Genomic DNA, 14,916 nt, shown 5'->3' with positions numbered 1-14,916 from the left:
GGCTTTTTAACGATAACTACAGGTGCAGCCAACGAAGAAAAATCGACAGGGGTGATAATGTTTCCAAACGATCGATCTGAACTAGAAATAACAATCGCACTTGTTCCAGGACTTCCATCAGAAGAACAAGAACAACCATTAAATTCCGTTGATCGTGGACAACAGAATGAGGAATCAAGACAAAAACTAGAGACCGAAACAGGATGACTAAAAAGAAATATTAAACGGCCAGAAAGGTTTGCTCCATTTTTCGTAAAATGAAATTAAAAAGGGAGATATTGTTACCATGTGATTATCGATCAGCCTTCAAGCTTAACAGTTGTGTTTACATTTGTTCCATTTTTACATTACAATAAGAACACACCACATGGCATCATTTGTGCAAGTTATCGAGTCTAGACGATCGGATATCTGAATTTATAGGTTACAGACTGAATTTATTCTTACAGAGTTTTTCGAGTCACTTTCGAATGTAAACGTTGTTATTCATCGCGTACAAGATGTTAATCCACATCAATCTGATATTTAATTTCTTACATCATTTTTTTTATTTCTTCTGCATGATTTCCTACACGTCTCAAGCCAGATTTAGTTGGGAAGTTCTTTGTGATGTGTTGAAAATCGTGTGTAAAAAAGTTGCTGAAATTTTATTAAGAAGTAATTAATTATGTGCATATTCGAAAGTGACATGGAAACCCCTGTAATATTACAGTTGTTTTATAAAAACGGAGCTTACATATACATACATATGCAAATTAATAGGTATAAACTGTAAAGGATTATTCGAGATTACAAAACGGTAACTTGCATAATACTTTGAATGTTTTTACGGATAAGAAGCATTATGTTTTACGCCCGACATCGCTAGCCCGAAGACAACATAATGTAACTAACGGAAGTTTGTAATTTTTTCTCATAATTCTGATCCAGTAACTAATGAATTTTGGGATGAGGCGATGCTTATGCTAATCATCATTATTGATCTGATTATGGGGGTATAAATGGGTGCACAGGAGAGTTCAACGGAAAGTGGACTGAGCGGCCATCAGGGACCCCTAAGATTGATGGATTTTCAATATGAAGCCCCCGATAGAAGACCCCTACCTGAACAATAGTTAAACAAGATTTGTTTCTTGTATTGTAAAACGGGAACTCACGTACTAGATACAACATGTTTTATTGTGGGAAATGAAACAAATTACTTCTTCTCTTCATTATAGCCGTTCTGCTTATAACTAAAACATCTAATTGTAAATCAAAAAACTTAAACATATTTTTCGAGTGCGAGATGTGCATAGTAATAGAGGGCTAAATCGTTTTGTTGTGACATCTTCTTCTTTATCACAATGAAGCCCTGCAAACGGTCGTATTCATTGTTTACAATCTGAAGGGTGAAAAGAAAATCAAATAATTAGTAATTAAAGTATTGATAGTATTTTATTGATAAAGTAATATATTCAAAAAATACTTACGGGCACTGAGCCAACTCGGGAAAGTCACATCGTTGAGCAACTCGGTTCCAATGCAATCCCGGAGCGCAAAACCGCTGAATTGGTGTCCCAGCTTGACATAGGAAATACTCATCACACGACTGAATGCCCGGAATAAATACCACAACATTAGGGTTATCGATATCGGGACATCTCAAACGTTCACAATCAACGCGCATTTCACTCTTGCACGCCTGCAAAACTACGTCGTACGTTTCGCCGGTCTTGCAATTGCCAACAAACGAGATCCCGTTTGAGCAAGTGATGAACTGGTCGCAATTTGTGGGGTGTGGAAATAGCTGGACACCGTCTTGTTGATTGCACACGTGACAGAACACATTCTGCGGAAAATCGCACAGCTGCTGTGCCTCGTTGAAATAGAAACCAGGCGGACATTGGGCATGTGTTGGAGTTTCACTCATGCATAAGAAATACCCTTCGCAGGATGTGAAATCATTAACAAACATCCCATCAGGTATACCTAGACAAGGATTACGCTGAGCACCAGTTGTGAAGATAAACGCAGTCAAAACTACACACACTAGCAGGTTATGTTTGAACATTTTTAATTTTCTGAACCAATTGCTCTTTCCTAGACAAATATACGAAACAACGTACCAATGCTACTGACGATATCCGCCCAGTTGATTCCATCTTTTATACAGATTTTGATTCTTCACCTACTGCGTTTTGCAAATCAATTCCGAATCCAGTTTGCGAAGTTATCTTTTATAGTGACATGGCCAAATTTACCGTTGAGAGTATTTCCTGTACGCATTGTTAAGCCTTAATCTTATCGACTGATTATATGTTACACGAGCGCTTCGTCTACACGAGCGCACACCTCTAAAAAGTGTATTTTAATCCTTACGCTGCACTTTAGCACCATTTGGCCTGGTTTATAAATGCGACGATGATTGTTCAAACATGAAATAATCATTCATTGCTCACATTACTTGTTTTGGTGACCACATGCTCAATTGTTTTATTTATTTGGTTGTGGAATGTCACCTAATCTCAATCATGCCTGTTACGTGAATCATTAAATCATTTCAAGAAGCGAAAGAGAGAAGAAATTTAACTTTGCCTCTGGCGCTAAATTCCTTTATTCAGCCCACAAGTCCATTTTGTTTTCCATTGTCTTTTCTACATACGTTGAACATTGAACTTTGATTCATTTTGTTCAATTTTGATGTGTTATATATGGATGTTCAAAAGCTTATCTTGTAATTGATTTCAATTATTAACAATTTAACTGTGGTATTGTTCATTCACTCATGTCTATCACTCATGGAACCATTCCAAGAGGCGAATTAGATCAATCCGCTCTATTAGACCAAGTCTATATAAAATAAATAATTCTCTTGTTTCATTTTTATAGTTGCTTAATTCAGTATTTGATTTATGATAATAAATGTGTTTTAAACTACAAAAATGATTTATACTTTTTATTAAAAAAAACTATTGCTGTGTATAAAAACATGTGTTGTATGCTTCTCGATTTATAATCCTTTATAATTAATCCTTTACAAAGCGTGACATTTGCTAGTTGAGTATGAGCGGATTCGAGTTGTCGAGCTAGTTTCGTATTAATTAAATGAGCTCTGTTAAATCAATACATGTGCAATGAGTATCGATTGATCGATCGATAAATTCTGCTACCCTATAGTCATTCTATATACCCTAGCACCATACTAAGCCGGTCCTATGGTACAGTTGTCAAATCGAACGACTTTACAACATGCCCGTCATTGCTTCATGCCCCGTATGAACTGAGCCCCCCATACGAAGCCCAACGACCGACTATCCTACTATGGGTAATCAACAGGTCATTGATATTCAAGCCCATTTGTGGTAAAACCGACCCGAATCAAACCGAAAGGCCTAAACCGACAGCGGTTGTTATGTCATAAAAGAAAAAGCATCCCAAGATTACTCGTATTGTTGGGAACTTAAAACCAAGACGGAATGATTGTCATGCCAAACACGATTTATTATCCTTCCTTCATATTTATTGCCAAAAAAAATTTTTCGTATTTTGCATGTAAAGTTTCATTTTTGTGCCTGTGTTCCCGTGTTCAACTCCTCGTTTATGACAGGTACTTAGATACTGTCGGTGCAAGGTTCCAACACGTGTCAAGCATGACTACTAGGTCTTTTACTAACTACCTTCGTTGTATCATCTGTCTATAGGGCGCATAGTCATAGATCGATGGACGCCGTAAGTTTGAATCCAGGTTTGCTATCCTGTGTAGTATCTATTTGAATCAGTACCACGCAGCTGGATATAGCGAGTTGGGGATTTAATGGTATGCGGACCGAGCGGCCGCGGGAGCATCATAGATTTTGGGGCACGATTTTGGGATGAAAAGTCCAGCATGTAAAGCAGTAGTATAGTACAGTACAACAATTCCAGTGAGTCTCGATTTTTTGTATCGCTTTGGGCTCCAGATACCCTAGATCCAGCACTGTTCATATGAGACTTGAACCCATGACGCTCATGTTATTAAGTCGTACGAGTTGACGACTGTACTACGGGCCCGCCTCAATTCACCCTCACTCACAGTGGGCAGCTGCCGGGCTGCCAATTTTGAACACCGTAAAACACCGTGGTATCATGTATACCATGTCAAAGCTTTACATTTAAAAAAAGAACATTCTGTAAAGAAATTAGCCGCTGCTTTGCGCAACTTTGGCAGACATTGTCATTTTAATGACAGTATAAAATATTTAAGAAAAAAAAGCGTTATCTAGTGAAGGATGACTAATATCTGTATATTTGGGATGTTAAGGGCAGTTTTTGATAGAATTTGACCATTGAATGTGATGATCAATGATGGCGTGATGATTGTTCATCGATATTTCGGAATTCTGATAGCAAAACAAATGTACCATGTAAGCATTATTTTGTTACAGTCAGGCTACGTAATATATTATGTATAACCCCGTATTTTCGTTACGCAGCCATAGAAGAACATGTATGAGATATCAGGATATTTGCAAAATAATTATAATCTTTATTTATACACACTGATATTTTATTTAATTTAAATGTTCAACACTATAATGTATCTAAGAAATCATGTTTTCAATGACAATTACTTTTATCCCGCTTTTTGTTCTACGGTGCGCACTGTGCCACCATTGAGTAAAATGGTGATGTTAACATAAATATAGAAAAAAAACCTTTCCTATCGTAACACCTGTTGAAGATCAAGTGCAGGCACAGATCAAGTATCCCTGTGGCCTTGTCAGGACCACGTGCTTCATTAAGAGCAGGCCAACCAAAGATAGAGAGAGAGAAAAAGAGCAAGAAATATAATGAAAGGGAGAGAGATAGAGAGATTGAGAGAAAGAGAGAGAGAGAGAGAGAGAGAGAATATAACAAACCTTATGCATTTCACTATTGCAATAACATCTCAATGCTCTGGAACATATGTTATGGTAATAAAAAAAATCTAACGAAAGAACCATCCAAACACAAAGGTGGAGAATTTGGTAACCATTTTCAATTCGTCAAAACAAATCGTGAGATACGCTGAGAATATAGATATCAATGGACTGTGGTATTTTACCTCGAGATAGCGGCAGGAATCTCAGACTACAGATTAACAGCGCAAGACCAAATTAATAAAAACAACATTAGCGGTCTTACTAACAAATTCCTATCTAAACATGGAAACGATTAAAGCAATGAACTCAGTAAAGTCAACGTTAACTTATAAACTGCCTTTATTTGGACCATGCATTGGACTTTTTACTTAAAATCTACCTTACATTTAAATCCCCGTTGCCTCAATACGTTCTGTGCTCCAGCGTCAGCAAAGGCATCGATAGATCATACGGACCTCCATACGCCTACCCTTCTCGCTTAGCAAGGTCTATGAATCGATCAACTGACTACCGTCTGTAATAATTATGGATGAACAATGCTCTACCACCGTCAACAATGCTTTTGGGACGACTGGTGGCGATATTCGTCCGCCATCAAGATATGAATGATATCGGGTAGGTGAAGTAATTATTTCTAAAGTGTATCGATATCGTATATGCAATGCTATCCGCCACAGATACTTACTTACTTACTTACTTATCCGGTGCTACAACCGCTTTGCGGTCTTGGCCTGCCTCAGGAGTATCCGAAACCGCTCACGGTCTCGCGCCTTCGTCTGCCAGTCCGTTATCCCGGCCTTAATGGCGAACACCTCCACGCCATCTTGCCACCTCAATTTGGGCCTACCACGCCTCCTCTGTCCTTGTGGACGGCCTAAAAAGACTTTACGGGCCGGGTCGTCCATGCGTATAACATGGTCAGCCCACCGGAGCCTGGCGAGCTTGATACGCTGTAAGACAGTGAGGTCGCCGTACATCACGTATAGCTCGTCATTATAGCGGCTCCGCCACAGATACACGTTACATATTAGCTGGTTTTTTTATCCTATGGGATGTAGATATTGTCCTTCTTTTTGTATTAGATTCAAGAAGCATAGTCGACTTGACTTGACACTTTTTCGATGAGTTTTAATAAATTCTGATTATTTCTTCATATAAAACTGTCTGTTGGACTTGGTTATCAAGCAGCATAATTTTTTTTTTATATAATTTATACCAATTTTAATTTTAATTTTTATAAGCCCAATTTTTTCAAGCTCTGCGATATAAGTATAATATGGCTGTTTTGATTGAAATTAGGCTCTTACAAGAAAACCATAATCAAACCTAATCAATAATTGTTTGTGAATGAACTTGCTGAGAATAGCCATCCTGCGAAGGTTATTTCTATCAAAGAAGACTTCGTATAAAAAAGGCTAGTTCCAGTTAAATTTCCATATTAGGCAATCCAACCAATGTGATCCTAACAGTTGTCTAAATGAATTTCAAAACTGTCACAAGGTTTTCATTTTCTCGAAAAGATATTGCACTTGATTCATATATGTTTACTTGATTTCAATAAAGCAATCTTATTTACGAAATAAAATAAGTGACATAACTTAAGTAGCATGCACTCTTTGTGGAGCAATATTTCAAGCCACCTTCCTTATTTTACTCAAGTCGTCTCGCGAAAAGCTATTTATGTGGTAAATACCATTTTTATGTATGCATTTTACACATTTCTTAGAACGATAAAAAAATTAGTTACGCCACGAGCATTCGCTCTATGGTCCAACAAGCAATGTTGCTCTCGACAGCAGTAAAACAGTGATCTGATCAGAGCACTAAGCAGAGTCATAAGACGAACGAAGCCACAAAAGCTGCGAGTAACTCGATTCAAAATGCTAAACGTCTTAGCAGATGCAAGCAAGGACCTCAATATGATGCGTTAAGCTAAAACCAGAGTCAATCCAAACATTTAGGTCCTCAATTACAATTACTAGACCTTGCAGCAGGGCAATTACAATAAATAGACCTACCAGCTGATTATAGGGGGTTTCAGAGATTGGCGTTTTTGGCTCTTTGTTACAGGAAGTGAAATTTTTCAAATTTAATACAATCCAAGAAGAATTTTCAATGTACCTGTCCAAAAAGGGTGCCGTAAAACCCAAAAAAGTGTAACAAAATTATGAGAACTCTTGAAGAAAAAAACAAAATAAGGACAGACAATAAATCCATCAGGGCAAAAAAGAGCAAATTAACGTAGCACCATTGCAAACTGAAGTCACAAAAGACATGGCAAAATGGAAGAGGAAGAAGTCTAACAGGAAAATACACGCTTCGGCTGCTCTAATCCGTTTCATTGTATGTGCCGTGAATTTAACGTTATCTGTGATCGTCATCAACCAAACATGTCGCGCGCCGAGTTACTAAACTATGACTAAGCTATGACTATTGGTACGTGCCGTGTGTCCTTTTACGTTTAATGTTATTGACCTATGACTGAACGTGAACGCATACATTTTGTGAATATGTTATTATATTATGTATAATTTTAAATGCTTCGAGAGAGCCAAGCGGTCCGTTGAATTATAAATAATCAAATAACAAATTACAAAAGGGAACGGGGACAGCAATTGCATCTGATTGTAATCTGTTTAAATAAAATACAGCATCTCGTTATTGAGTTCACTCTGAAGATTTTTGTATAAAGTATAAAGCCAACATGTATATTTAAAAATTCAAATTTTCGAGAACAAAGGTGAAGGAGCTTTGCGCTCTTAGAACGGTTAAAAGTTCGGCACGAGGCGCAAAGGAGAAAAGCGATTTTTTTGTCAGCATCAGGTGAATCAAAATCTGTGTACGTTCAAAATCATGTGAATTGCTTAAACTTAATTTTTGTTAGTATTTATTTTATCCAGGACAAACGGTTGCATTGCTTTGAATATAAATATCAATCAATCAAAATTGTTTCGGTCGGTGGCATGAAAGTAACGCATCAATCAAACGACGTGAAGAAGTTATTATTGAATTACTTTACATAATATTTTCGTACAGTTTTCCACATTCGTCGATTAACAACTTAACATTTAAGATTCGTGCACTCTATACCATCAGAGGAGGAACAGTTGGCTCTTCTCCATTGGCACAGCGTGATTCTTCATTGGGGGGACGGCATGCAGAATCCGTTATGTCAAATATTAATCCTGCAGCACAACTAACAGGTGTGGGACTCTTTTCTCCGTTCAGACAAACAAAGTAAGAGACGCAGTCTGCTGGATTGCCCACGTAGTGAATTCCAGTTGGAGGACACGATGTAGGTGATGGTACTCCCTCTTCCTGATGGTTAAAGTAAATTAAAGACATATTAATAAATTAGCATCAAACGTATTTTCTGTACATATTATCAATACCAATAACTTTTAAAACTAATCAGTGCATAACTCTTTAAGCTTATTGCCAGTGTTTACTTACACACTCTACATTTTCTTCCAAGTCGCACAGCCTGGTTTCAGGATTAAAAAGCAATGTCGGTGCACATTCACGTTCAGATGCTTCACCCATGAAGCAAATGTAATACCTCGAACAGTCAGATGGATTTGGCACCGAAAGTGGTACGTTAGGATTCACATTATTTGGACAAAGGGGAATTTCACAGTTCACATTTTCTGCCAAATCGCATGTTTTTTCTACAGGATCAAATTGAAGTCCTTGGGCGCATTCACGTAGTTCGCCAATACCTTGAACGCAAACCGAATAGTATGTGCACTCGCCATCGATTGGCTCAAATGTTGCTTCAAAACTGTCACTTTCAGGGCAGATTAAGCACTTCACATTCCATGGGTGGTCACACAGTTGCAATTCTTCGTTGAATACAAATCCAATGGGGCATACGCCTGGGAAGGCCTCTCCGCGCAAACACGTGTAGAAAGCGTCACAAGCGGTAAAATCATTTATGAACACGCCGTCTGGCCGATTCACACAACGCGTGTTATTCGACAGTGCTGCTTGCAGCAACAATATTTCAAGCAATACAGCTAATAGCCACACTCGATTCATGCTGCCAGACAGAAGTTATAGTTACGCTGCTGCAAAACTCTAGCACTGATTAGTCTTCCGTCGAAAATGAGTGCAAGCAATGGCTCGCATCCGGAACGTTCACGAGTATTTCAATACCCGTCATATATCACACCAGCGAATAATCTCCCTATCATTCGATTCGTCGGACGATAACAGACATATTGCGTTTTTGCATTTCACCCGGGCTGTAAAGTTGTTTTATGTTCTTTTCTTTTCAGCGATTATGATTAATCCCATGTTTTATGTGGCCATGGAACAGGAAGCCATTTAAAACCGATCGTATTTACCGTTTGAACTGCTAGGATCTTACGCAGGTGCAGACCAAACATGGGGTTGGCGTTAGGAATTTTTGGTCCCGCGACAACGAATTGTGTTAATCCACGGATAAGATAAAAGCATTAGTCAATGAAACGTTCATGTGTTCATTCACACTTATCGTGTCTACGAAAGTGTTAATCTTACCACTGCGCTACCTTCAGTGAAGGGCACCTCATTTAGTATCCATTTCAGCAGTCACAGAACAACATGGTCACGGGACGTTGGAGAACAAAGTTGCAGAGACTTATTGTAGTTGTGGGTTTGTTGTTAAAAGTTGCAAAAAGTTGCCCAGAACTGAGACAATGCTTCCCAGAGTCAGTCGTAACTGTGCCCTGCCAAAACGATCCCACCCCAGAATGGACCTCGGAGCCAAGTGATATAGACTGTAGTATTTACGTTTCCTGTTTCAATGCTATCGGCATAAAGATGTGCTGTCCGGATGGGATGCTCTTCAATCCGGACACACTTAAATGTGACGATGAAAGCAATGTGGACTGTCAAATCGAGCCCCCGCCGTGTCCGCAAACGACAACGACGTCCATGCCGGATACTACAACAGGCCTAGCCGATACTACAACGAACGATGCAGACACCACGATGGTAACAAATCCTGTAGAAACAACGACCGATTTAAGCACTGACGAAACTTCAACTACAACGGATGAAACAGATACCACCACGCAACCAATTACAACTACCCAAGAAATTACTTCGACCGCAGCGATAGATACCACCACCGTTCAGCAGGGGCCAGACTTAGCCGCACTTTGTGCAGCACTATCTACGGATTCGTTAGTGGAATTAGCATATCCCGGAGAGTGCAGTTCTTACATTGTGTGTTTGGATAGGCAATACATTGCCACCGAAGCATGCCCGGCCGGACTACACCACAATCCCATACTTTCCGTCTGCGACTCGCCAGACCAAGCAGAGTGTTTGGATTACATTTGTCAGAACAATCCCGAGGGCAGCCAAATAAATATAGCCAGCATAAACTCCTGCCAAAGGTTTTCAAAAAAACAAAGCTACAATGTAAGACTGTTCACTATATCAACCTTATCATTATTTACCACTACAGATATTACATATGCATTGGCAACATGACAGTAGAACGGTTCTGCGCGCCAGGTACAATCTACGATGACGAGAATGGTTGGTGTATCGTCGAAGATGTGGATAATCCTTGTGTGGTAAGCGACATAGCAATATCACCTACCACTGTGTATAAAACAATCAATTTTTAACTTACATATTTTACAAAACACAGCGCGAACGACTTCCCGCCCCACCTCAAGGGGTAATCATGCAGTGCACGGGAGAAAGTGAATTAACTAAAATTCGCCATCCAACGATGTGCGATGTGTATTACCGATGTCTTAACGGGCGGCTTTGGGCGCGACAGTGCCCCGCGGGTCTTTATTTCGATACAGATCGAGCTCAATGCAACTTGGCAGAAGTTGTGTCGTGTGAAGTACAGCAATAGTATACGTAAATATGAAAATATATATTGTCTTATAAATGATTACACATTACAAGCTTTTTGTGAGGAAAGGGTTGTTCACATGCGAACCAACGTTAGAGGGTTGCAAATACGAAAAATGCCGGCATAACGACAATCAAAATAAATAAATTTATGCATAGAAACATTGTCTGTCTATCTGTTCGACTAATAGTATTCTTTCAAACTTCATACAGTGACTCCAGCTGGAAAACCAACAAGAGCAAAAGGTTAACTATTTCTTTATTTCTTAGCACAAACAACATTAGTCGGTCTAGGTGTGCCTTAGCCCAAATGGGCTAAGCAATCAGTGACCAAATGATGATCAGTGATGTACCAAATTGAATATTTTCAAAATCATAGGGTATTTACGCCTAGTTTTTTTTCGGGTAAATTGCGGGGTTTTCCACAGTAAAAACTATCATATGTATAGATCATGCACGGCGCGAAATTAAAATAGAACCACTATGTTTTTTGCTAAAAATATGGAACTACCATATCACGATTTTTTCGTTTCAGAATGTTTAAATTACCTGTTTAATGCCTTTTAAGTTCATTTAAATAATACATCATTGGGATGTTTCTCAATTGCACTGAACGATTCTTAAAAACTGAAGCGAAATAAACATAGCACCATTTGTAAAAACAGCTTTCTGGTTTCTTTATTATTTTTTTTAAGTTCATTTAAGTTATGATTCAGTTTTGAGTAGTAATCATCAGAAAAGAAGTTCAAAAAGAAAAATCAAAAAGATGCTCGTTTTTTGTTAGACTACCAGTATTGTACTGATTGCAGCATCTGCCGTACGAAAAAAGTTTTAATGCAAAAATTAATATAGTACAGGTATATTACGACTGTGGAGACGGTTTGCATAATCTGAATACATAAAACGTCGTAAAATGAACCTGTAGCATATCTGCTTTACAGAACATATTATAATACACACTATCAGCTATAGACACATTGTAACACACTTTGGAAAGCCAAACCACACCATTGTAACACATTCATTATCAAATCACAGATGGAAAAGATCTCCCAATCGCGTATGCAAGCAAAAGCTTCGCGCAAGGAGAAAAGAATAAGTCTATCATAGAAAAGGAACTTACAGCAATTCACTGGTTAATCAATTATTTCAAACCATACCTATACGGTAGATAATTCACCGTGAACACAGATCATAGACCATCAGTATATCTGTTTGGTATGAAAAACCCAACATCTAAACTAACAAGAATGATACTAAACTTAGAAGAATTTGATTTTAAAATAGAATTTTTAGCAGGTAAAACCAACGTAGTAGCGGATGCTTTGTCTAGAATTGTAACTGATTCTGACGAACTTAAACCATTCATCCCTAAAAATAAGTCAGATATAACAAATCCTATCTTAATGGTAAATACTAGAGATATGACAAATAAAAACAAAGAAAACGAAAAGAAAAAGGAAGAAATAATAGATAAATATAATGTATGTCCAACAAACATGTATGAAACAGACAGGCCATCTGATACAACTAAAATGTTGAAAATGAAATCAAATATGAATGACAAAGATGAATTCATTGAGCTCGTGATATACAACCACAATCATTACAAAGCGCTGGGAAAATTTTAAATACCCATAACTTCTGCGAAGCAAAGTCAAACACTAGAGTAACAGCAAACACAGCATGAATCATCCCTATACGCTAGAAAGTATCACAAGAATTTAGCAAATGCATCGAAAACCTTTGAACATCATAACGATTGATACCGTTGAACCTTTACCAAAAACAGCAAATAACAACCGTTACAATCGAATGCGAATTATCTAAATATATCTTAATCATCCTGATTCAAAACAAAGAAGCAAATACTATAGCAAAAGCGCTAGTAGAAAATTTTATTCTTACATTTGAAAACTTTTTAGAAATTAGATCAGATCAAGGACTTGAATATAGCAATCAAATTCTGGCACAAATATCAAAAATATTAGAAATCACACAAACATTTGCAGCAGCATGTCATCCCCAAACAATAGGATCTTTAGAGCGAAACCACAGAAGTTTAAATGAATATTTACGAAGTTACACCAATGAGCATCATGATGACTGGGATCAATGGACTAAATTTTACGAATTCGTTTATAACACATTGTACATAGCAAACCTATCTCACCGCGAGACTACATGAGGTGAAATATACAGCGAAATGAACTATTTAGTAGGCGAAATATCTGACGGATAAAGCCTCACAGTAACCAGCTAATGTGCAATGTAAACAAATAACGTGCACAAAATCATAACTAAATCCATTTAATAACTTCAATATCCAGTACTTCGTCAATTTTGAGCCAACAGTTCATAATTTCTTCCAATTAGTGAATGTTCTGCTCAAGAAGATATTATTTTTAAGTGAATTTCGAAAGCGGATGTTGTGTCTCCCCCAACCCTTTAGCTGAATCTGTCAGATATTTCACCTGTCAGAATAGTTCATTACGCTGTATATTTCACCTCATGTAGCCCCGCTTTCACATCTTTTGAATTATTATTTGGAAGACAAGCTAATTCACCACAAGAATACAATACAAAAGTAGAGCCATTATACAATATAGAACAATACTACAATGAAATGCAGTTTAAATTACAAAAATCACATGAAATAGCAAAACAAAAACTTTTTGAAGCAAAATTACAACGTCAAATAAATATAAATGAAAATGCAAACAAAGTAAACATACGAATAGCAGATTATGCCTATTTAACAAATGAAAATAGAAGGAAATTAGATCCAGCTTATATAGGACCATATACAGTCGTAGAAATTACAAATACAAACTGCGTTATAAAACACAATCAAACAGGAAAAACACAACAGTACATAAAAACAGACTAAAACATTTAGTGAATAATTCACTCTTTCGTGTAGACTCAATCGTACATTATTCAAAAAGGGTGGAGGTGTAGCATATCTGATATACAGAACATATTATAATACACACTATCAGCTATAGACACATTGTAACACACTTCGGAAAGCCAAATCACACCATTGCAACACATTCATTATAACACACTCAGCAAATCAGATCATACCATAAAAAAACGCAACCAGAAGAATTCAGGCCACACCGTTCATATAAAAACAATTGAGACACACTTATCAGAACCAACCGAAATGTACAACATAAGCAGGAACAGTTTATGCATTATAGCCCAAAGCAGGAACAGTATATGCATTAAACGCAAAACAGGAACTTAGTGACACTAAGGGCGGTCCCATGGTACAGTCTTCAACTCGTACGACTAAACAACATGTCCGTCGCGGGTTCAAAACTAGAATGGACCGTCTCCCCGTAGCAAGGATTTGACTATCCGGCTGTGTGTTAATGAATTAAGTCTCGAAAGCCTGTATAGGCCAACATGTCCGCGTAGGACGTTACGCCGAACAGAAGAAGAAGTGGTTGAGTACCTTGATCTGTTAGATCTAATTTGGAAGATGTCAAATGTAGCGGGTAAAACGCTTTGATTAATTTCAACTTATATAATAAGTTTTCAACTTATTGTACGATATTAAGTTAAATGTAATCGCATTTTCTTATCAGAAAATTCCATTAAATCGAAAATACCCAATATTACGCGGGTAAAAACAGTAAGGGTGAAAACCCGGTAAAAATCAACGGTATCCCACGGTACAATACTACTCATAGTACCATAGTCCATCCTACATTTAAAAGTCTCAATATGGGGCATGAACCCATAACAGCAATTCGCGTTTGGCGTTGGCGTTTTGCTAAACTATGTACTTTTCCAGTTTCTACAATACATTTAAACTGTGTGGGTGTGTAATTGTATTTTTTATGTCATTCACTTTTTTATCATGTTTGTATCACCAATCGTGATTATCATCGGTGCCATATCATTTTCGCTGAGAATTTACACTTACTGCGAATGGTTAATTAAATAGAGTGGTCCCCTGCCGGTAGAGTGGAAGTAGATACACGCAACAAAGCGCAATATTCTCACCTTCAGTTGCTTTTCCTCTCGTCGTTAGCTATATCCTGCCTATCTTATGAGCACTATGTAAAAAATGTAATATTTTGTAATTCACACATACATAATTTCGTTTAATCTTAACAGAATAAATAGTTTAAATATTGTGCTGCTTAGTAATAGGGTC

General features: G+C 37.6%; 3 protein-coding genes across 3 annotated transcripts; 1 reads left to right on the top strand and 2 right to left on the bottom strand.

Moving 5' to 3' along the window:
- Nucleotides 1-1,158: 1,158 nt before the first annotated feature.
- LOC121599553 (peritrophin-1-like) lies at nt 1,159-2,132 on the bottom strand. Its single transcript, XM_041927429.1, has 2 exons — nt 1,473-2,132; nt 1,159-1,384 (listed from the first exon to the last, which is right to left on the bottom strand). The coding sequence occupies exons 1-2, from the start codon at nt 2,051-2,053 to the stop codon at nt 1,378-1,380; spliced, it is 588 nt and encodes a 195-aa protein (XP_041783363.1). The 5' UTR covers nt 2,054-2,132; the 3' UTR covers nt 1,159-1,377.
- A 5,732-nt stretch (nt 2,133-7,864) lies between these two features.
- On the bottom strand, nt 7,865-9,037 carry LOC121599543 (protein obstructor-E-like). Its single transcript, XM_041927414.1, has 2 exons — nt 8,337-9,037; nt 7,865-8,201 (listed from the first exon to the last, which is right to left on the bottom strand). Exons 1-2 carry the CDS (start codon nt 8,919-8,921, stop codon nt 7,968-7,970), a joined length of 819 nt encoding a protein of 272 aa, XP_041783348.1. The 5' UTR covers nt 8,922-9,037; the 3' UTR covers nt 7,865-7,967.
- A 266-nt stretch (nt 9,038-9,303) lies between these two features.
- LOC121599539 (probable chitinase 10) lies at nt 9,304-10,917 on the top strand. Its single transcript, XM_041927410.1, has 3 exons — nt 9,304-10,267; nt 10,339-10,450; nt 10,528-10,917. Exons 1-3 carry the CDS (start codon nt 9,468-9,470, stop codon nt 10,741-10,743), a joined length of 1,128 nt encoding a protein of 375 aa, XP_041783344.1. The 5' UTR covers nt 9,304-9,467; the 3' UTR covers nt 10,744-10,917.
- Nucleotides 10,918-14,916: the final 3,999 nt, after the last annotated feature.

Source organism: Anopheles merus, chromosome 3L (assembly GCF_017562075.2).
Source record: "Anopheles merus strain MAF chromosome 3L, AmerM5.1, whole genome shotgun sequence".
In the NCBI taxonomy this organism is placed as follows: Eukaryota; Metazoa; Arthropoda; class Insecta; order Diptera; family Culicidae; genus Anopheles; species Anopheles merus.
This window is presented reverse-complemented; position numbering and strand designations above follow the sequence as displayed.